At 37.5% G+C, this 23,966-nt stretch overlaps 3 protein-coding genes across 4 annotated transcripts; 1 reads left to right on the plus strand and 2 right to left on the minus strand.

Annotated features, from left to right (window-relative positions):
- Positions 1 to 2,968: 2,968 nt before the first annotated feature.
- LOC141646585 (sulfite reductase 1 [ferredoxin], chloroplastic-like) lies at positions 2,969 to 8,284 on the minus strand. The gene is made up of 8 exons (XM_074454458.1): positions 7,937 to 8,284; positions 6,370 to 7,152; positions 5,865 to 6,161; positions 5,534 to 5,731; positions 4,330 to 4,464; positions 4,079 to 4,195; positions 3,788 to 3,946; positions 2,969 to 3,398 (listed from the first exon to the last, which is right to left on the minus strand). The coding sequence occupies exons 1-8, from the start codon at positions 8,102 to 8,104 to the stop codon at positions 3,189 to 3,191; spliced, it is 2,067 nt and encodes a 688-aa protein (XP_074310559.1). The 5' UTR covers positions 8,105 to 8,284; the 3' UTR covers positions 2,969 to 3,188.
- A 1,328-nt stretch (positions 8,285 to 9,612) lies between these two features.
- LOC141646586 (protein OBERON 4-like) lies at positions 9,613 to 14,893 on the minus strand. 2 transcript variants are annotated; one of them, XM_074454460.1, is made up of 3 exons: positions 14,739 to 14,893; positions 11,184 to 14,586; positions 9,613 to 10,447 (listed from the first exon to the last, which is right to left on the minus strand). In XM_074454460.1, the coding sequence occupies exons 2-3, from the start codon at positions 14,584 to 14,586 to the stop codon at positions 9,870 to 9,872; spliced, it is 3,981 nt and encodes a 1,326-aa protein (XP_074310561.1). In that variant the 5' UTR covers positions 14,739 to 14,893; the 3' UTR covers positions 9,613 to 9,869. The 2 variants fall into 2 exon arrangements, with proteins under 2 accessions (XP_074310561.1, XP_074310560.1); XM_074454459.1 differs by having other exon boundaries at positions 14,723 to 14,881.
- Positions 14,894 to 20,956: 6,063 nt separating this feature from the next.
- On the plus strand, positions 20,957 to 23,176 carry LOC141646506 (uncharacterized). Its single transcript, XM_074454377.1, has one exon. It carries the CDS (start codon positions 20,957 to 20,959, stop codon positions 23,174 to 23,176), a length of 2,220 nt encoding a protein of 739 aa, XP_074310478.1.
- The last annotated feature ends 790 nt before the right edge of the window (positions 23,177 to 23,966 follow it).

A 23,966-nucleotide genomic window follows, 5' to 3' on the forward strand; every position in this document is an offset into this window, starting at 1 on the left:
TGATAATTTAGTTAGTAATATTTCTTTCGTCTTAATTATTTATTTACGAAGTTTTTCGTTATATTCATTGTAAGAGGTATTTTAATCAAAATAAACAATTCACCTAGTTTTGAAATCTTTAAGCTTCAAAATAATTTTTTTTTCCTTATGTTCAAAGAAAAACTCTCTAACCATTCGTCAACAAGAATATTGTTCTTTTATTAATAAAATTAGCATAATTTAACAAATTATTATGTGAAATCGCTCTACGTCAAAAGACCAAGTTGACATTAATCTAACACGAAAACAAATGCTTCTAATGTATGGAGACATGGAGTAACATTATGTTTATGCTGAAGAGATTTGAATTTAGGTTATTGTGAACATCTCATATTTTAATTGAAAGTTTCAAACATATATATCTTACTTATGCAAGCAATTGGTATGGTTAGTGCCTAGAAATCAATGTTTCCGCGAGTGACTTATTAAGGAGTATGTCACAAATTTATCTTAATAAATCATTCATTTAAACTTACTTGTTATTTAAATACATATAGTTGATCACTGTCTTCACTCTTCAGCCATTATAGAAATGCATTAAAAGGTACGTGCCGTGGAAGCATAATCAACATAAGTTAACATAAGTCATACTTCCCACTTTAAGTAATCATACTTTTATGTATTACTTCCTACTTTCGAGTTTCGAACCCTTAGATTAACAAGTAAATAAAGGGTTTATTTATTTAGTAGACCATAAATTGAATACCTGAAATCAATAATTTCTAAAACACGAAATAATGTTTTTTTTGTGTGTGCGCGTATATATATATCAATTTAGTCTAGATTCAAGTTGGGTATGTAGAACTGCTAAGTTAGGGTGGTAAAATCATTGCATTCTCAGGATTCGAACCCGAGACCTCTGATTAAGTTAGAACAAAATCTTACCAGTTAATCTAAGTGCTCATGAGTAAAATTCAAAATGTTGAAAAGGTATACTACTACTACGGAATATGACACCGACCTCAAAATTATACCCGACTCAAATTTGGACTAAAAATGAAAAATACTTGTATATAATAAATGGATAGAGAGCAAAAACCACATGCTTACAAAGTCTGACAAATGGCATTGTTCATTCAATTGCTCCAAAGCCTCTATTCGGTCTGTCACGCAGAATTGCAGATAATTTGCGTAAATTGAAGCTCCATATTTATTGGTCCTCACATTCTAATTCAAATAATTTGATATTTATTGTATTTATTGCCATATATTCTAAAGGAAACAATTATGAATATATCACAAAAAGCTGAAAGACTTTTTTAATGCCTTTGTCTATAAATGTACGTGTAATATACTAATTTGCACATGCATCTGCATCGTCGTAAGTAAGTAACCAACTAGCTAGCATTGTCCCATGCTATATGCCGTATGTAAATTTGAATAATGGTAGCATAAAATTAAATAACTTAATTAATTTATGACATAGTACACTATATACAATTTTTAAATTTCATTAAATATGTTGTAGCTATAGCTAATACAGATTCATAATTATAATATTCAAAATCATACTAGAATCTAGAGCAATTAGCTTATAATTATAATTTCTTTCGTCAATTTTTGATCTAGTATCCTTTAAATTATAATTATCTAAACTTTAACGACTCAAACAAAATAATAGGAGCAAAAACAAAATGAAGACTAGCAAAATGTTTATCCCATCATCCAAATATGTTATTTAATAACTGTTTTAATTTTAAAACGGATATGCTTACTTAAAAAGAGAACCAGCTCAAAATTTATAGGTCGACATGTTTTCATCGTTGCAGCATTGCACGCCCTTTTTACTCAACCAGTACAAATTTCTACCAATATTCAAGTAAGTTGTACTTCAGTTGAACATCATTAACTACAAGTTCCCATAAATCTTTGTTTTCTAAAATTGAGCAATAATTATTTACTTTTACTTGTTCAATGTTCAATAACATTATAGTAAGAAAACTTGAGTAAAATAATTAGTCAACTAAAGTTAATACATGTGGAATTATTTTACTCAGCTAAAATTAAACATTTAAGTACTATCATAATTGTATATACTAATACACAAATTCTCATTTCAAACTATGGTATCCTACTGGAAATACAACGGATAAAATGTGACTATTTTATGATAAAATATGAATATCTCTTGATAAAAAGTATTGACCAACTCATTGTTCAAAAGTGACAATTCTAATTATAACGGTTTATTATTAAAAGTCACTTTTTTTTTATCGCCGCGTCTTGAGGAAGACAGATCGATATTAATTAATGTATGTAAAGTTGGAATTTGAATTTTAGATGCTAAAATAAGACTCACATTGTACAGTACTATTATGATAATGCTACTGAAGATTTGTCGTATATAATGTTTGTTTGCAGAATGACTTTAGCTATGTAAAATGCCCAGAGATATGATTCCTCCTAACCTAATTAAAGACTTAATCTGTCTTCTAATGATTGTAATTTTGTAAAATGCTAAACATGTGTATACTTAACGTTTCAAATTTATTCCAACACGACAGTCATATCTGTATGACGGAGTGTTTAAGGCATAAAAACCGTTATGTTTCTATGCCTTAAACTATGGAAACAACATAAATCTTGCCCAGAATGCTCTATAGTAAGTTATGCTATGTATTGCTGTTAAAAAACAAAAAAAAATATGGTAACATCGTGTTTCTATGCCTTGTGGTACATAGTCGACCGTTGCATAAAACTTGTTGAGTTGTTTTTTTTTCAGTTTATGTAAAAAAATCCGCGGTTAGGGAATGCCTAAGCAAGTTACGTGGCCTGCAAGCAAACAAGGGTCGAGAAAAGCGGACCAATCTAAGAAACCCAGCCCAAATCAAAGGAATTAGAACCACACCGACCTGGGCCCAAGTCAATAATCGTTGCACAGATTTAACCCGACCCAAATCAACCTGATTTATTACCCTGGCAAAATTCGAGCAACGAAACCACCTTTCAGGAGACTGTATAATCTAAACTGTTTCGGCAGCTATATTGTAAACAGTCAAAACTGCTCTATAAGAACATACACAGCAATCTTAGTCTAAAACAAAACTAGAGTAAACAAGAAAGCAAAGGTCATGACTTCTAAATCAGTAACAGTAACAGCGCAAAGGAAGTGTCGGTAAAGAGGGCTGATCCTACGAACAAACTGATATTCATTCAGCGGTTTTGCCATTTTGCACACCAGCGATGTAATTGCGGATGATTTCCATAGCTAGTTGATGGGCGGTCTTGTCTTGTAGTTTGGCAAGTTTATCTACGGCTACGTATGTTTCTTCATCTGCAAACAACCCCAGACGAAATTTTCCAGGCGAATTTGGTATGCCTTCCCAATTGTCGACGAATCCTTGAAGTTTCTCAAAACCCTGCAAGATCATAAATGGATTTAAGTAGAATCATATGTTTCATTGAGGTTGCGCAATCGAAATATTTGCAAATTAGACTGGTCAGTCAAATCACATTTTTCACTGTGGGACTTTATAAAACATTGGTGTTTCTAACACACGTGGGTAAGATTGCGTAAATTAAAACCCGCAATCCCACCATTTTGCAGGATATGTACAAGTACCGGGTATGTTGTACTGTTGTAGAGATTCTTGTTTGAGACAGTCTCGTCTGTAAGCCGCCAACCCCAAACTTTATGTATTTTTCAATTAATTGTAGGGTAATGACTAATGAGATGGTTTCACATGCGACACAGACACATAGGTATCACGAACATGGTTGCTATTGTACTAGTCAGTTAAGCACTCACCATGCGATTACTGAAATCGCCAAAGGATTCCTTAGCATTCCGATTCCGTCTCCAGTAGTAAAATAAAGGCTCAAGCACTTTCTCTAGCTCTTGAATTTTGACTTTGTTCAAGAAGGTTTTTGCCAACGAAGACTGATTAGGTGTACCGCCCAGCCATATCTGCTCATCACACACACAGTACACTAAATTAAATACTCCGTAACATGATAAGTCGCATAAAAGCCAGTGAAAATAAATAAATTTGAAAGAATTTTTTTTTTTTCTCTTTACAATGTCGAACCATGGAAGTACCTGATAACTGTTGGGACCGTCACCAACTAGCCCAAGCTCCGCCATGTAGGGCCTTGCACATCCATTAGGACACCCAGTTATCCTTACGACAACAGATTCATTGTACTTGAGACCAACCTGAGATCAAACTGTTTAATAAGCTTTCACTTCCGCATTTGTAGTATTTCCAAATTAGTGCCCTACCTGACTACCATTATTTACTAGAGAGACGCCGATAAAAAATAAGTACTTCGTATGAAACTAAGGCGTACCTTCTCCAACACAGCTCTAACCCGTTTCAATATGTCGGGAATACCTCGCTCGGCTTCGGTTATTGCCAATGGACACATTGGTAATGCAGGGCATGCCATGGCAGTCACATTTAGAGGATCAACATATTTAGGTTCCTGAAATCAGACCCAAATGGGTTTAGTATCCGAGTTTATCTTCTGAGAAACGCTACACCAACAAAATTACCCCAATGCCTCAATGGCTCCGGTAGATTGCGAGGTGGGGAGGAGGGGGCTTGGTTGCATGCAGTAACAATGCCATTTTAAAATAAAGTTAAAAATGAGACGGAGTCCCACCAATAAAGTCAGTCTAAAATAAAACCTATATATAGGCGTTGATCCCGACAAGATATCATTATGTTTTGAGGGTGTTATTAAGAAGGACCCTACATGTAGGCGTTCCTTGACAAGGCTCATGGACTTGCATCAAAGGGGTATGGTTTTTTTATTATTATGAGTCCCTGTTTTTAGCACTAGGATTCGGACCTTGGAAGTCTGTACTGTTCCTTTTCTGTTTTGAAAGTCAATATTATGTCTGCACATTCAAGCATTTGCTGATCAATTTTCTTTTTTATATGAGCATTGTTTCAACGGTTTGACATTTTCGGTTGGTTTATCCGACACCCGTACTCGTGTCAGAGTAGCGTAAATTGGCATACATTCATTACCTTTGTCCCATCTTCTTTTCTCACTATGGACCTTTTACTTAAATTCTGTAGAATGACACATAAGTTTATATTTCCAATGGAGCCAAAGATTCATTACTCTTTGGTTCTGGATTATGATGGAATAAAGCAAAATGGCTCACTAAAGTGGCTGCGCTTCTTTCTCTTGTGAAGTAGTGGTCCTTCGATGCAGTTCTCGATGCAATTTTCATCTTGGGTCATTCGGAAACAGCCTCTTTGTGTTGCTAACACAAGGGTAAGGCTGCGTACATCCGACCCCCCCTTACCCCGCAATTTGCAGGAGCCATTGAGGCGCTGGGGTAATGATGTTGTTGTTGTTGTTGATAGGCGTTCCAAACTATTTATTGTAAGACCGTCTCAGACAGTCAGACATGACTTGGGGTGAACATCCATGAAAGCAGATATTAAACCCGTTTTCCTTGTCGCCGAGTCTTGACCAAGGTAATCTGTGAAAACTAGAGCAAGCATAATGTCCCAATAAGCATATATTAGTATCTTACCAGCAGACCACCCTGAGCAAGCATTGTGGTAATTTGGCGCTTCCATGAATGGCGGATGTCACAAAGGATGAGGTTTTGATTAGCAGTAATACGTACGTCTAAATTATACTTCTCAATTACTTCCCTCAATGTTTTCTTCATTTCTCCTTTTATACGACCGCTATCAACATGAAGGCCACAAAATAGATTTCCATCACCCTGTTGATAAAATGACCAAATGATAAATATGATTTTCCAGGAGCAATAAGATGAACATAAATGTGGATATCGATCAAGACGAAAAGAAGGAACCACAGTACAACAGATATCAATCAAGACGAGATATATATACCTGTTCATGCCACCCCAGGAAACTCTTGAACTCCCATTCAGGCAACTCGCGGAATGGCTCAAATTTCTTTCCATAGTACTGTTCAACAACACTTCTGAATTTTTCAATGCCCCATGAGCTAATTAAATACTTCATCCTGCTATATTTGCGGTCATCTCTACGCCCATTTTCTCTCTGAGTAACAACTATAGCTTTGATAGCATATAATATATCTTCCTTTGGTACATAACCTAATGGTTCGGCCAAACGAGGGAAAGTGCTCTCTAGTCTGTGTGTCCTTCCCATGCCACCTCCAACCTTATCAAAAAATTTAACGAAATCAGTAAAAGGTATAGCAGATAATTTGAGGCACAAATTCCTTCAGAGTGCTTTTGCTCGCAAAAACTTATAATGACTTGGAGATATTCAACGGACACCATACAGAAAATTTTTTGGGTCCGCCATTGGGAGAAGAAAACCATAGTACAACGTAGCATTTAAAATTATAGTGAATGTAGAAACTTACATATAGGTTGAAGCCTTGGGGCTCTCCATTGTCATCAGAGACTACGACGACACCAATGTCATTGGTGAGAATGTCAACTGAGTTATCTGTCGGAACTGTGACAGCAATCTTGAATTTCCTAGGTAAGAATTGGGTTCCGTAAATAGGCTCAGGAGAGTCCGGAAAATTAGTTCCAAGGGAATTATCATTTCGGGCTTTCACTACTTCAGGAGGTTCAGCTGTCATAAACCTCTCCCCATCAACCCACACATCATAGTAAAAACCCGACTGAGGTGTCAAAAGAGCCGCAATATTCTCAGCTGTCTCCTGGGCAAACAAATAGTCCTTTTGCGCGAGTGGAGCTGGCGGAGCAAGCACATTTCTATTGAGGTCCCCACAAGCACCAAGAGTCGAACCCATGTTTCTAATAATAGTGCCCATAACTGTCTTCATGTTCTGCTTAAGTACTCCATGGAGTTGAAACGTCTGTCTAGTGGTCAATCGAAGAGTTCCAATACCGAATTGATCAGCAAGGTCATCCATCACCAAGTAAAGCCTATTCGACACTTTCCCACTAGGGTTTTTAGTCCGAAGCATGAATGAGTAAGATTTAGCGCCCTTCACGTTTCTATCGTACTGTAAATAGCTCCCATGAAACTTGATCAATTGGGTAGCAGCTTCATTAATGTTTGGAGCATCATTCATCATCTCCTCTTGAAGAGGGTATCTTATGAAGTTACTATGCTCTTTGATTATTTCAACCTTACTACGCTTTGGTTCCACAGCAGTCTCGGGTTTTACAGGCTGTGTAGGTTATGAAATGATTACTAGCAACAACAAATCATAACTAGTAACTAAGCTGTTTGAAATCATCCAAAACTCTACATAATACATACTCCTCCCTCCGTCCCGGTTAATTATTGTCCTTTTGTTTTCGCACAAAGACCAAGGAAAGAAAAGGGGGCTAATTATAAGATGACGAGTGGACCAAATTGAGTGTGAAGGATCAAATTGCTCAACAAATGTAATCTTAAAATAGAAAGGACAACAATTGATTGACACCCTAAAATGGAATAGGACAATAAATGACCGGGACAGAGAGAGTATATGAAATTGTTAAGCTACAGATTCAAGTGTCTTTGTGTTGCTAACACAAGGGTAAGGCTACGCACATCCAACTCCCCCTCCCATAACCCGCATTTTGTGGGAGCCATTGAGGCACTCGAGTAATGTTGTTATTGTAACCATCCAACTTAACAGAAAGCATAAATCTTTGATTAGCAATTCCGTTCATTAAACCAACAACAACAACTACAAAGTTTTAGTCACGACATAATTTGGGCTCCACTAACATGAATCATCGTAACAGATCCATTATCCATAGTAAGGCAAAAACAGTGACAAACAGAGAATAAATTATGCAAAATTCCAATCCAAATTAACAAGTGACACAAAAGACTCAAAACTTTTCTCATTTTTCACACAATCTACATGAAATTCAAGCGTTTATTCAAATTATACAGGAGAAATTTTGAACAAACGTATGGAAATGACTGCAACACAGCAAATAAAAAGATTCAATCTTTACCGTAGAAACAGCTGTAATGATAGAAGAATTGGAAGAAATTGAAGAAACATTAACAGGGCGATGAACATTGAGCAGATTAGAAGAAGACTTTAACCCATTAAAGCTCTGAATTTGGAGCTTTGGATCACTAAAAATGGCGGTATTGGCAGCTCCAAACGACGTCGTCATAACCCTGATAGTGATCAAAGCGACAATTACTAACAGAAATTAACAGAAGAACAAAAACCCAGAAAACCCAGTTTGTGAAAATTGAAATACATCGAAGGAACGATAAGAAATGAGCTCCTCAAATTGTTTTATACTTCTGTTGTTGGAAATAAATGAGAGGAATAAATTCTAATTTTATCCAATTGGTCTCCTATAAAACGGTTTTACGCTAACACAAGCATGTAAATAATCCATGAACCCAAAAAAAATGTAAATAATCCAAATACACAAAGACGGTCTTAGGTCATGTTATTTCTGACTTAATTTTAGTTCATTTCAGTTCAACTCTATTTTATTTAGTTACTTCATTCAAGTTCTCATTTAGCTCAACTTATTTTTTTTTTCTACAAATTAACTCTTATTTTAAATTCATCCCGTTTAGTCAAGCGTCATTCAATTAAATACAATTCAACTTAGTTCCATTAAGATAAAATATGTATGACGTAAGGAATTACATAGACTACTGAATATCTGAGAGACAAAACGGAAGTGGTGACGTAACACGTAAGAATTTGTTTGAAAAATTGGATTTTGTTTTCAACTTCTGTTTTGCTATATTGGGAAAGTGAAAATGAACCTGGACTAAAATCAAAGGCCATCAATCCCCATCATATTGTCAAAACGGTCGTAACGTCATACGGAAATATATGAGAGCGGATTATCGGTTTTATTTTTATAATCTCTCTTGGGTCTCATTTCTTTACTTATTGAAACATTATTCAATTATTACGATTTATGAAATCTTTTATAAGATTAGGGATGATTTGAATACAATGAAACACAATTACACAACATCAACACAAAACTCGAAATCATACTGCCACTCAAAAAACAGCTTAGAAAGAATTAGAAAAATGTAAATTGTATTTCTAGTACTGTAGTAGTATTCGTCGTCTATCACAAATTTTTGTTTGAGACGGATCGGAAACGCAGCACATTCAGTAGGGACCAGAGAGCTAATGCTGGCTGCCTGGCTGTATGTGAAGTGTAAGGTCAACTTTGGTGTGTGGTGTGCGGTGTGCCCTCAATTGGAATCTTTCCAAGTACTTTTTTTAGCTTTAATTAGGTCATGCAAGATATATTAAAATCCGTGGAAAAGAACAATTGTCGTGTGCAATATCATTAACCTGAACGGTTAGATCAACTGGTAAATTCTCGAGTTTTATTTTGTAAGAATGTTGTGGTGTTAAAACCCGCACCTCTCGGTTTCCTTAGGCAATCTGAGAAAAAAAATTTAAAAAGAAAAGATGTCACAGACCTGAAACCGAGGAGAGGTGCGGGTTTTAACTGTGACCTTTTTCGACTCAATATACAGACCTGAAAAAATTCGGCTAGGAAGTCAGGTGTAACATGTTATCCATGTTTGACGATTCACTGAAAAAATTCCAAGCTTCAAGCATCAAACTTTACACTGCCGCTTGAAATCTTCAAATTCACGACTTTTTCCGACTCCATATACAGACCTGAAATCAAATTAACAAAACCACTAATACATAGTACATAAATACACAAAATCCAGATTAAAGTTATAGAATACAGATCCTTCAAATTGAAGAAGACATAAAAACATGGCTCTCGAGATCCCACCTACATTCACGGTTATCTGAGATCGATGAAGCCTTGGTAAACAATTACACATACAATTATACAACCCAATCTCGGTCTCAACACAAGAGCAAGACCACATCAAGACGAGACAGCTTTTCATTTAAATGTTCAGCTGTACTCAAGTACACAGATTTCTTCTTGTTGCTTCCATTTTGAGCAATAAATCCTTGATGTCCATCTCCATTCTGGTTTTCATATTGAAATATTCTCGGTGACTTCTTTCCAGCATTTGTAGTTCCTCCTGTTTCTGCCTCCGCCTCTCCTCCACCTCTGCCAACCGTAATTTTGCTATCCGGCTCGCATACTCTTCCTCAATTTTCTCGTTTTTCGCAATTACTATGCGTTGTAAACCTTCTGACTCTCTCCTAGCATCATCTGCTCGTTTCTGAAACATGTCAGCCTCAGCCTGCTTAACCTTGATAATGCTATCTAACTCATCCACAACAGGTTTCGAGGAATTCCAGGATGACCCAATCCCGCCAGCGGAACTGCCCTCTGCCATTGGAAGGCTGGCTGCGATGTTTTCTGGACGGGAGAATTCCTTCGGCAAAATAGGTTTTGACCAAATTGGTTCTTGACCGATTGCACGAACTCCATCTCCCGTAACTACCCTGCTCTTCTCAATGGATTGAGGTTGGAGTTGAACTTCCCTTCCTGACGATCCCATTCCATTTCCCAGCAACTTCGAATCACTCTCTGTAATATCAGACAAACCACTGTCAGCCGTACTAAATTTTTTTCCTAAAAAAAGACAGCTGAAGGGGATTTCTTTTACGGAATAAAATTTTACAACAAAACCATCCGGCAGTTTTGGCGCAGTTCTTAGTTCTATGAAGGAAGTGACTTCCTCCTCAGTCAAAGACTCCAAGCAATACTAATTTGACTGACAAAACAATCAAAGCATAGACAATGTTTAGATGGCTGTCACGTTTTTTACCCATTAAACCTAAGACATAAGAGAGCAGCAACTGGATATATGAGCAAGAATGAGACGGATGAGCTTTCGTTTTTTGACAGTACAGCAGATTATTTCTTACAAAAAGCTCGACTCTATTCTTTTTATTATGACAAAAAGTTCCCTTTTAACTTGGCATTCATCCACATTATCTTATATTCGTAATTCAGAAGGAGAATCAGATAAGTAGGAATTAAAAGTCCATAAGAAGTTCAATTTCTTGTTGCAGAATGCACGCAAAATTAGACGATGCACATTAGAAAGACAACGGCGCAATTGCAATTAAGTAATTAACCAGCATAGACCAGCCCACAACATCCATCATAGCAGTAACCGGACATTTTAAACAATAAAACAGAGTTCTTAAACCAGCAACAGACGTGAACACGTTAACATCTGGAATGAGATTAAAAAAACAATTAAGATTGAAACATGACAACATAATGTTAAAGAAAAACCTTTGCTGAGTGGACATACCATTTAGAAACCCGACAATTTGCTTACAGACATCCACGGCATTCGCCCCCAATTGCAATCTGAGAAACAACTGCTTCGCAACATCATGTAACATTTTTCCCCTCGCATCATTGCTACCACTAAATACCCTCCTAACATACTCAAGTTCCTTTTTCAGAGTCTCGGCTTTCCATTGGGGTGCACAAGATTTGAAAACATCCTTCACAAACCCAAACATTTCAGACGGGTGATCACAAGCAAGACAGTAAAACTGCATTTCAGTCGCACCTTGGGGCCCGGCACCACTACGACCATTTCTAATGTAAGACTTAAGCAACCCACAATCAGTATGGCACCAATGGTTGCAAACATCACATCCAACCCAACCACATGTGTTGGCTGCCGTGTCAAACTTTGAACATGCAAGGCACATGCAAGAGCTGCAGAAACCCGAATTCTGAGCGCAAAATCGACAGTCACATTCATCAACAGGTAATGCACTCTGGCAATTAATATTTCTGCACTTCAGATATAAATATATCTCAGCTAAATCACTAGCAGAAATGCTATCACCGCGCTGTATGAAATCTGGAATGCCAGTCTTTACAGCTACCAAAATCAGCAATTGTACACGATGTGATTTCAACAGTGTTTCCAGATTAAGATCGGATCTTTTCTTCAATACGTCCTGGAGTGCTCTTAACTTTTGTCTGTTCTCTTCTTTCAATATTATCTCACACACAGTGTCCTTCAGGAAAGTAAGCAAGCGCTCAGGCATTTCATCGACTTTCCGTGACATGGTTTGGATTGACTCAGAAAGAATTTGATATATAATTCGCTCCACTAGTTCCCTCTCACCGGCTATTCCCTGTTCCATCTCCCTTTGGCTAATACTTCGAAATAACCTGCTCACACTTTCTTCCCCAGTCAGTCGCTTTTTATCCTTCCCATACTCGGATCTATTATCGTAAGACCCGCCACTGTGTGCAGGAGACCTAAGATCGTCCTGATATCGTGATTTTCCCGAATGCTGTCTCTGGAAACTGACAGAACGATCCAATCCAGGTAGCACTCCTTGTTGTTGGACAGCTCGACCATTCAAGATGCCTAGTGATGCTTGTGAAAAATATATGGACCCATTACCATTGCCATTACCATTACCATTACCATTACCATTGGACCCATTACCATTTGATGCTAACTTCTGCTTAGCAGCGACTTCCTTTGGTAAAGCGTCATTAGCACTTAATGCCTGCCAATCAACACCTTGAAATAAAGGCCGACTTTTGACAGATTGCTCAAAGTCATAATCAACGGAATTGTGTGTGAGAGAACAGCTAGGATTGTGGATAAACTGAGATCCCGAAAAGGAAATAGAAGTGGTGAAACAATCTGAGCCAGTTCGAAGAGTCGTGCCAAATGACTGAACACTCCTTGCATGAGGAGGAGAGTTTGGAGCAGGAGGAGGAGCAGGAGGCGCAACACTGTTTGACGCAACAGGAACTGATGTATTGGACAGACCAAGGGAGAGATCTAAAGGTTCCAACTTCAGCTTATCGGTTTCTGCATTCGACCCACTGGCCTTGTTCCCGCACTCAACCTTGACTCCTGCCGAGCTAGAAAATAACTCAAACCCACGCGCACTAGTGCCTTCCATAGCATTGTCACGACATGCGATGAAGTTCCTTTCGACCAGTAAACTGTTTTCTCTAAGACAAGTGTCATCTGGAGAAGATACAACCACACACTTTCCTTTGTCTTTCACAACAGCAGCACACGATTTTGGGTCCTCCTGCGTTCCTTCAGCAATGTCTTTACTTGGCTCATCCAAACCAACTTTCAAGTCAAAACAATTATTCGACAACGAATTGTCCATCCCCTTTTGATTATATTGTTCTACTTTGGCATTAGTGTCAAAACTGAAGTTTGTAAAGCCAGAATGTTCAGACTGCTTCCCCTTCGAATTTTGAGCGTTCACCACTGCATTTTCAGTAGCTTTTGTTGCATCTTCTTTATTGTCATCACAAACTGAAGCCACAGCCTCATTTTGGCTGCTTGACAACTTCTCGACACCAACTTTCGCATCAACATTATTCCCTACTTCTGCCACACTAGGTTCCTTCCGGACCTCACTTAATCTCTCACTCGACAAATTCTCCTTCTTATCTAGCTGCTTATCAGAGGCAACTGAATTAGCTACACTGGACTCCACCCTTTCAGTAGTGTTACCTTCATGCAGCTTAATCCCGTCATCTCTGCGAAGTCGGAGGCTATTGCCATATTCAACATCAGAAGCATTTTCCAAATTCCTCTCAGAAATGGCCTGACTTCCAGCCAGCAAGCCTTGATGGGATTCCGATTGAAGCTCTCCTTCCTCCATCTCGCTTTCACTTGCAGCTCCAGGAGCACTCCCACCACTCTCAACACCCATACTATCATTCTTCTTGGTATCTTCTTTGGAGGGTTCGCCCACAGAATCCTTGGAACCTTTAGTCGATTCCCTAGACCATGTAGGCGATTTGACATCTTTCACTCCTTGTGGAGACCTCAAACTTTCTTTACTACTACTTACACCACCACTATCCATGTCGATCCCACCTCTGCTACTACTACTCCCACCACCACCACCACCACCGCCACCACTCCCACCCTTCTCAATGGGAGAGCTCTTAGCATCCTCATCAACATCCTTCTTACTCCTACCATCCAACCTCCTCCACGAAGATGAACCTCCGCCATCCTCCCTCCTCGACCAATGCCTCTCCGATCTAAACCCTTTCGGAAATTCCCTCCTTGAAACACAAAAGCTCTCAGACCGATGAACCCTCTCCCTTTCCCTATCTCTTTCCCTCTCTCTCTCCCTTTCCCTCTCTCTTTCTCTTTCCCTCTCCCTCTCCCTCTCCACCACAAGTCCACCTCGTGGCGAAGCTGAACCCACACCTCCCAAGTCTCGTTCCCTATATCGATCAAACCCCTTCCGCCTCTCGAAACCATCACTATCATGCTCCAACCGCTTCCTCACCCCACCAAACCCCTCCCTATCATCGAACCCCTCCGAAAAATCATGATCACCTCTCTTCCTCAACATCCTACCGCCTTCCCTATCATCAAACCCGTCTAAATCATACTCAACCCTCTTCCTCATCATACCACCACCACGGTCATCAAAACCACTACTCATACTCATACTCATACTCATACTATTATTATTATTATTTCCCCTCATACTCATCCCCCTTGACGACGAACCGTCTCGCTCATCCTCAACCGCCGGCGACGGCCGCTTCCGACCGTCTCCGCCCGGCGGTCCTTTCGAAAAAAACCGCCGATGATGCGATGACGACGAAAACGACGACGCTCGATCTCCATCCTTATCTCCTGCCGAATCCAAGTCATCATCATACGATCTTAACCTCTTCATCATCTAATTACATACAACAATCAAATACAATCCAGATCTCAATTTACACAAACCCTAACCCTAATTCCCCCAAAATTAAGCTAAAATCAGTAGAAATTATACAGAAAAAGTACATGCACAGTAAATTGGAATAAGTTACCGTTGAAGGTGTTTACCGAGGAGGAGCTATGGCGATGAGGTTGCGGAAGAGAGAGAAAGTAAATGAAGAGAGAGAAAATGAGGATATTTGGTAGAGTAAGTAAAAGAGGGGAAGCGAGTCAACGGAGCAAGAGATAGAAAGCCGTTAAAGTCTTCGATGTTAGTGGAGAGGAAGTTACGTTACTCGACGTGCATCATACGTCCAAAGTCGGAACAAATTATCGTGTAAGACGGTTTTATAAAAACAAGTTTATAAATGTAATTTTTCGTTTAAAGAGGTCTTGGACTCTCGGTAGTTAGTTTATTGTGTTTAGATTTTACTAAAGAAAGTCGCTAAATGATCGTGTTTATTTAACCAGTGAATCGGTAGTAGATGAAAATGTAAACACAATAAGTGTATTGTAATTTTCTCTCTTGGTAGAAGTGAATGACCGTGTCTACTTTTATAAATGTAATAGTTGGAAATAATCATTCAGTTCTACAAACTATCACTCATTTATTGGTTTGTTCGTTTAGTTTATTCATTTACACACTTTTTTATAATATATAGGAGAATTTAAATAACGTTTTCTAAATGATTCAAAATTGTTTTGATACTACGAGCATAAGTAAAAGGCTTTTCGTAATAATGATATATCTAGTCACGTTATCAAGCATTTTTGTATGTTATAAATGTTGGAAGTAATGCAAATTTTGATAAAGAATGTCTCAGATAGATTACATTTGTAGAAGCCTTCCATCGCTCGTAAGAGAATCTCTACACTCTCTCCACTACTTGCATGTTTATAGCCACTAACATCATGTTTGACCCATGTTTATGGGTAGTGGTTATGCCATTAACTTTGTGGTTATGATGTCCATTTCTACCACTATAAATAGAGAAGTGTAGTCATTTGAGAATAATACATCTTCCATATATCTCTACTACTTCTCTATGATAATTTTGAGCATACCATATGAGTTCCAACTCCTAATGGTTGAGTACACAACTTTTAGGAGTGTTGTGTGACCTTGGGGGACGACGCCTATATCGATTTGTACCGTAGTCGGGCGATTTCGTTTCTCATTGGTGGCCTCCATACCACGACACAACAATAAATATTCTCTAATTATATCTTCGCCCCTATAGTGATACTATATTTCCAACAATTGAGAAACGAAATTTTGTCACTATTATTGTTGTTGTATTCTCGTCATTGAGAATCATTTGATTGGAGAAAATATTTATGTTCGTCTAGAAGATTCAGCCCGTATGGAGTGAGACAGCACGTCGGTATTTTGGCCATAACTCGGTCTCTAGACCTTTGTTTGAGGCGTGTAATATGGCGTTGGAAAGCTAAGAAGAAGGGCTACAACTTTGTAGTTGAAGCCGGGAGCAGATTCTGTCATTTAGCTTCCTTAAAATAGGCAGCAATGTCATGGTAGTGTGCTGGAAAGTTTATGGAGATTCATAAAGAATGGTATTATCTATAATTTTATTGCTCAATTCATTCTTGTGATTAAGGTATGTTCCCGTGAATTTGCTTTACAAATATTTTTGATGTAAAATATGAAGGTTTTGTCAAATTATATATGCCTTAATCATTCATATGTTTAAGCTACTACTTTATTTGGTAAGACATGTCTATAATCTTGGTAAAATTATTTTTAATAATTGATTTCGAGATTATGTGAATGAAATTGTTCCAAGATTTTGAATGACAAAGTAGCTAGAATGATTGAGTGACCAAGATATTGTTATGTGTATAATATGTTTATCAAGCAAAATATTTCACACATTTGGATTGTTTTTTTTTTTTATTTTAGTTTTGATTATGAGATGAACTAAAATTGATATTTGAGTTATGAACCAAATGTGGGGGCTAAATATTTTGTTTTAAATTTATATAGTATCTTGGATATGTGTGACAAAAATTTGAAATGATTATTTGTCAAAGCTTCATAAAAGTAGATATAAAGAACATAATTTGTCAATGATTATATGATATCTAAAAGTTGAGACGATGAATGAATAAATAATGTGTATATTTTGTTTGAACAATTATGCTTGTCACTAATTTGTGGCGTGACAACATGTGGGGGAAGACGTTCAACTTATTTGATAAATTTATTCATCATGTTTAGAGTTGATATCTTATAATTTGTGAAGAGCATGTATCTCTTTGATTGTGGAGGTGTAGAGAAAATGATAGTCGCATGTTTTATACGTGACTAATTGAACCAAAATAAGAAGTATTAATTTGTTGGATAATGGCTATGAAATATAAATAATGGTTGCGTAAGGTTCAATTATTTATGTTACATTTTGCTTACACCACACTATATGAGATTATGATGATTGATTTTATGTTGGTAAGAAGTCAAATTCTTTTTGTAAAATATTGTGAATTTGCAAAGAGTAAATATAAGTGAAACAATCATCGAGATTCGTTGTTTTCTAATATAAGAATGATGATGTATATAGAGCTTTTAGTAAATAATATGATTTTGGGCGCAAAATCACAAAGACTACGTGTATGCTTTATTCTATGTCAATTTATTAGAAAGAGAAAATAATAAAGAAGATTATTTGTTCTTTTAAACGACATGAGAGTACGAGCTCTATATTTAATTAGAACACTGATGCTAATGAGTTATAAGAGAACATGTTTTGACTATTGTGAGAAGTCTAATATGTATAATTATAGTTGCTTCAATGTAGCTTATGCAACTAAGTACATTTTGTTTGTGTATTCATTACCAAAGTTATCATTCACATTTGGTGAAGTTCCTAAGGTGCAAGATTAAGAATTGAATTATGTTGGATATCTAGAAAGATATTGGATCGACTAAAAGGTAATGACGATCAACAAGGTGAGATCTATGGTGAGTACTATACATTTCCACCTTTAATGGTGATCTTGTTTTAAGTCTATTAGAGAAGACTATTATAAGCTTGTCTATTGTGTAAGCATATTATATTGCTCTTAATCTTGTTGCGTAATATGCAGGGTGATTGTGAAGCTATTATTAGCTACTACTTAATTGTGGGGGCATGGAGTTTTGCCTAATGTTTATCTTTAGCGTAATGCTAATATCAACTTAATAATGCTAAAATAATGTGTATAACGACTTGTAGATTTACACATTTTATGCAGATTTGGTTTGAGAAAGTTGATTGAGAATAATATGCTCACAAAATTATTATCTTTGTGAAATTTGAGTGAAGCATATTTAAGCTAATGGACTAAGAAAGAAAGAAGTCCTAGAATTGTCGAGGGGAATGGGGCAAAAGCCTATTAGTTGAGGAATTTGTGGTGGATACCGGAACTTGTTATGCAAGGGTGGTCTAACGAAGCCATAGATAACTCATACTTGTGTACACATCCCATTCCTATGACATGTACACTATTTTGGAAGGTTGAGCATATAGCTCTTAATGGTCTTATAGCCCAAAATTGGGTGGTCCTTGTGAGACGGACTTGATGAGATCACCGTAATGATGGAGGTTGAGATATTTCTCTTAATGAATCTATATCCCTTTATTTGGGTGGTCCTATTGAGAAGGACTTGATGGATTCACCGCAATGTTGAAAGGTTGAGCCTTAGAGCTTTTAATGAATCTATATCTCTCTATTTGGGTGGTCTTATTGAGAAGGATTTGATGGATTCACCGCTATGTTGAGAGGTTGAGCCTTAGAGCTCTTAATGATTCTATAGCTCATGCTTGAGTGGTTTATATGGAGATAGACTTGTTGGAATCACCTACGTGGGTGTGAAGGATTGGCCTCCTTCTATGAGAGATTAGGCTCTCTCTCTAGAGCACTCGTGAGAATCTCAAGGTTCATTTGGCCATAAATTTGTTGAATTGTATCGCGGAACTCGTCTGGAACTTAAGGTGAGATATGTGTTTGGAATTTACTCCGGAGTCTAGGAGTTCAAGATTCGTTCACTCTATAGGTGATGAAAGAATTGTTCCATTTCACTATGTGTTAATTCAAATCGAAAGATATTAATGCTTAAGTATCAATCCTTATTAATATGCTCAGAATTTTGTCTATCATTTGCATTAGTGGGGGATTGTTGGAAGTAATGCAAAGGCTAGCAATGTCGTCTAGATAGATTACATTGTAGAGAAGCCTTCCATTGCCTCGTAAGAGAATCTCTACACTCTCTCCACTACTTGCATGTTTACAGCCACTAACATCATGTTTGACCCATGTTTATGGGTAGTGGTTATGCCATTAACTTTGTGGTTATGATGTCCATTTCTACCACTATAAATAGAGAAGTGTAGTCATTTGAGAATAATACATCTTCCATATATCTCTACTACTTCTCTATGATAATTTTGAGCATACCATATGAGTTCTAACTCCTAATGGTTGAGTACACAACTTTTAGGAGTGTTGTGTGACCTTGGAGGACGACGCCTATATCGATTTGTACCGTAGTCGGGGCGATTTCGTTTCTCATTCAGTGGCCTCCATACCACGACACAACAATAAATATTCTCTAATTATATCTTCGCCCCTATAGTGATACTATATTTCCAACAATAAAAGGTATTCTTCCATCAAATAACTCAACATTTAAGTAGTGAATTAATTATTATTGATCTCTACTTCGTTGAGTACCACCACTTTTGAAGTTTCCTTTGTTATAAAATGCTCCTTTTTCCAAGTGACGAGCGACGATACACGTACCATCACTGAAGCAGTGAATTATGATTGATCTCAATTTGTAGAGCTTGGGCACCTTTGATCAGGATACCACTAGTTCCGGCACCAACCAGAACTATAGTCGATGTTGCCAAACAAGGGCAAGGTAATAGCTCCAGCTCAACCACTTGACACACTATCGAGAACCGGTTCTTGTACCTCCTGGACACCAAACAACAGTTACCAAGAAAATGTATTAAATCTAGCATAAGTTACGATTAAATCATATTCAACTTATTCTAGTAGCTTAACTGATTCTCATGTGTAACGCCTGGTAGTTGTGCCTTATAGTGTTATGCTTCAATATCTTCAGTCTTTACAAATTTATAAGAGGATGATAACTTTACGAATAAAATACGGAAATGAGAAGTTTATATCTTTATACTTTTATTTATCCGGCTCAAATAATATCCAAACGGGCCAACCTAGATGTTGGTGTGCTCTGAAACACAAATACGGAGGATCGTTCAATACACAACTACACAAAGCTTGCCAGTAGTAGCTTGGAATACGAACTAGGCACATACTTTTTAGCAGGGATTCCGAGATTTTATAGCAGTTGAATTCATGGAACTATAGGCAATTCACTTAGATGCGAGGTAGAAGAAAGGCGAGTTACTAATACTGGAATTAAATTGTAATAATTATTACGTGAGATGGTCTCACACTTTTTTCTTAAAAGCAATCAATAAAGCCTGATACAAGAAAACTTTTTCTAGGTAACACGAGAATCAACAATCTCTATTGTAGGTGCATACAGAGTGAAACTGAGTCATTCACCAAGTTGACCCCACCTCCACCCATTTTACCCACTCTAACTCTCAAAGACATAATCTCAGGCGGCTAATCGCTTTCACGGGGTTTTGAATTTGAGTTCCACAACTAACAATATCATGTGTTTAATCCGCTGATCCCATCCATATGGAAAAGTAGACTTGCTTGTTAGGGAGTTTAAAATCAGGGTAAAGCTCATGTAAAATCTTGAAATAATTTTAATTTCTGATTTGATAAATATTCGGGTTACATGTCAAGTTTGAATCATTAGTTTGGGTGTCGTTCAAATCAATTTGATCAAATCTATCTTTACACACCCAAAATTGAGTCCTATAGAATGTTTGTGCACTCCACCCTAATATTGTGGTTAAGATTTTTTCCGAAGAGGAAGTGAACCCAGTTTATCATTGCAGATAAAAAACACTAAAAAACGTTAGCGATTTTCAAATTACCGTAAAGAACGATCGTACGAAATAGAGTACAAAAAATAAGACTTTCCACAAGAATAACCGAGAAAGTAAGACCCCAAAAAAATAAACTCACATCATTAGAGCCGAAGTAAAGCTAAATACAATAATAACTAAAAAAGAAGCGTGCTTAAAATATTTAACATTAATTCTTTGAAAGTAAAGTAAAATACTTGTATGAATTAATTTTAATAAAACCGTTTATAATATTAAGAATCCTAAATAAAAATGAACTATTTGACAAGTCTGAAATTTGAGATGAGTTAATGAAGATATTAAAATGATTAGCTCGACATGCATAAAGCTTTTGATCGTGTATCCTGGAATTTTCTCATGTCAGCCTTGGATCTTTTTGGGTTTCCAATTTCTTGGCGTAATCTCATTTGGGAGTGCATCTCCACTGTGACATATAGTATCATGATTAACGACAAACCTTCAGTTTCTTTTCATCCTTCTTGTGGGTTACGACAAGGAGATCCTCTATCACCTTATTTATTTATCATGTGTATGGAAATTCTATCTCGACAACTTCAGGCAGCTGAGTCCCGACATCAATTATTTGGCATCAAGATTTCTCGGTATGCTCCGCCTCTATCACACTTGTTTTATGCTGATGATGCTTTTATCTGCTGTAAGGCAACGCCTGCTTCCTTTGAGTCTATTCGAGATATTTTCCATGATTTTGAAGCTGCCTCGGGTCAGATGATTAATCTTCAAAAGTCTTTTATTAAGTTTAGTCCAAATTCGCCAGCTGATTTCAAATCCCACATGACGTCTATTTTGCGTATGACTGCTGCTGATTCCTTTGGTACTTACTTGGGTGTTCCGGTGGACCTTCCTAAATGTAAGAAGAATGCTTTTCACGATCTCCTGGACAAGATTACTACACGTATTTCGTCTTGGGCATCTCTTCATTTGTCTCAACCTAGCAAGTTTGTTATCATTAACTCTATCTTGATTGGTTCTTTGGTCCATATTCTTGCTGCTGTTCCTCTACCTCTTTCTGTCTCTAAAAAGCTTGATTCCTTAATTGCGGCCTTCTGGTGGAGTAAGAACTCTTCTCAACGATCAATTCACTGGCTCTCTCAGCCACACTTACATACTCCAAAGGATACGGGAGGTCTTGGTATCAAATCCGTGACCGTTCTAAGTCAGGCTTATCTCTTGAAGAATTTTTGGCGCATCCATCATCGACCTACTGGTATTCTTGCCAAATATCTCACACCCAAATATCGAAAAGATTTCCCTATTCCTACTCAGAAGTCCAAGGTCTCACAGCCATCTTTTGTATGGCAAGGGCTTTGTAAAGTTGCTGCAACTTGCTCTGACGCTATGGCATGGAAAGTTGGCAATGGCAATATAATTAATCTTCGCACTAGTCAGTGGGTACAAGGGAAGAAACCAGGTGTTCGACAAGGTCAAAGTAGTCTTTCTCTTACACTTTCAGATTTGATTTATGAAAATGGCTCATGGAAAACATCTCTTATCTTTCGTGTTTTTGACATTTCCACTGCTACGACAATTTTGGCTATGGAACCACCTCTACTTGAAATTGATGATTACTTGTATTGGAAATACACTGAGGATGGCGCCTATACTATACAATCGGGCTACAAGTATCTTCTATCTAAACTTCTGCCTAAACCACCACTGTTATGTGTCTTCCCATGGAAATTGATTTGGTTAGTCCCATTCTCAAACAAATTCCCCCTTTTCTTTTGGCGCCTTGCCCATCACATCATCCCGACAAAGACTGTTCTAGCCCATAGAGGTTTTAGCCTTGATACTTCCTGCCCGTTCTGTCGATCGGGTCCAGAAACTCCTGAGCATTTGTTCCGTTCATGTGATGTAATTCAGCATGTCTGGAGGGCTTCATTGCTTGGGATTCGATCTATGGCTAACTCGAATGTCTCTTTTATTAAATGGATCGCTGATCATCTGTTGTATTTTCACCATTCTGCATCTACAGGGTTTGATGGTTTACTGTACTTCTTTTGCGTCTTGCGCTCCATTTGGCTCACTCGCAACTCCATTGTTTTTGAGAATGCTGCACTTGCGCCTGTACGCATACTTCGTCTAGCAGATACCTTGCACCGGTCCCACTTAAGTTTATCTTCTCTCTGTCATGAAAAATTTCAATCCCGACAAATTTCCACCCTGGAAGGTATGTATCCACCGATTTCGAATGCTACGGTCTCTTATGAGATCTCCATTTGCAGGAGTCCCTTTCAGGATGGATATGTGGCTTCAGTTGTATCTGAATCTTGTTTGCCTCAAATCTTCCACTTGCGTGCTTCCTCTTTCTTTGCGGCGTACTCTCACACGTTGCACCAGAATATGAAGACTCACGAGTTTTCTTTTACTGATATCGCTTTTCTTGTTTCATCACAAAAATTATGTTCCGTTCTGGCTTCTCAACAGCCAGTCCCAATAGATGCGCGTAATTCCCTGCGAGGAATTCGCACATTCCTTCGCTCACGACGTAACTGGTCGGTTAGTTTAGCTACTGGTTAGCTTCCTGTTGTATTTGTATTTGCACTGGACGATGCTGTTTTTCCTTTAATATCATGGTTTACATTTGTCGAAAAAAAAAAATATTAAAATGATTATGAGGTGGAATTTTTTTAGGACTTGTTTGGTTGACATAAGGGAATTAAAGTTCCCGGGAACTTCAAGTTCACATGAATTTCTAATTCATGTGAATTCCCAAAAAGTGTTTGGTTTGCATGTGGGAAGTTAATTCATGTGGGAAGTTCCAATGACCAAGGGGGGCTTGGTGAGTGACTTCCCACATAATGGAGGAAGTAGATTCATGTGGGAAGTTCTACTTCTCATGATTTTGGCAACCAAACAACATCATGGTTTTACACTTCCTAGGAAGTTTAAAATCCCATGATTTTAATGGGCAACCAAACAAGCTCTTATTTTATTTTATTTTTATTTTTTTTGAGTTTAGGTAAGAACTTGGGATTTTGGGAGTCTTGAAATTAAACAATATTGAATCTAAACCTAAAATAGAGTGGAGTTCAATCCCAATTTTCAATTTTGGATATTATTAGTCAAAGATGAAGTTATCATCTTCATTCCTTATAAACATTCTATGAAGATGATTGTTGTGTTTGATTGCATCACCAACTTTTATAGTCGGTACACAAGCTCTTCATCGCTTTTTACATGCTTATAATTGTCGACTTCTCCCACTTCTTGAGTTATCACAGCCCTCCCCCATTCGAAATAGGGGTGTCAATTTCACCAACATTCACTCAAAACCCGATTCACCCGATCCTATTAGTTGAATGAAAAG

This window comes from Silene latifolia, chromosome 3 (genome assembly GCF_048544455.1).
Source record: "Silene latifolia isolate original U9 population chromosome 3, ASM4854445v1, whole genome shotgun sequence".
Classification (NCBI taxonomy): domain Eukaryota; kingdom Viridiplantae; phylum Streptophyta; class Magnoliopsida; order Caryophyllales; family Caryophyllaceae; genus Silene; species Silene latifolia.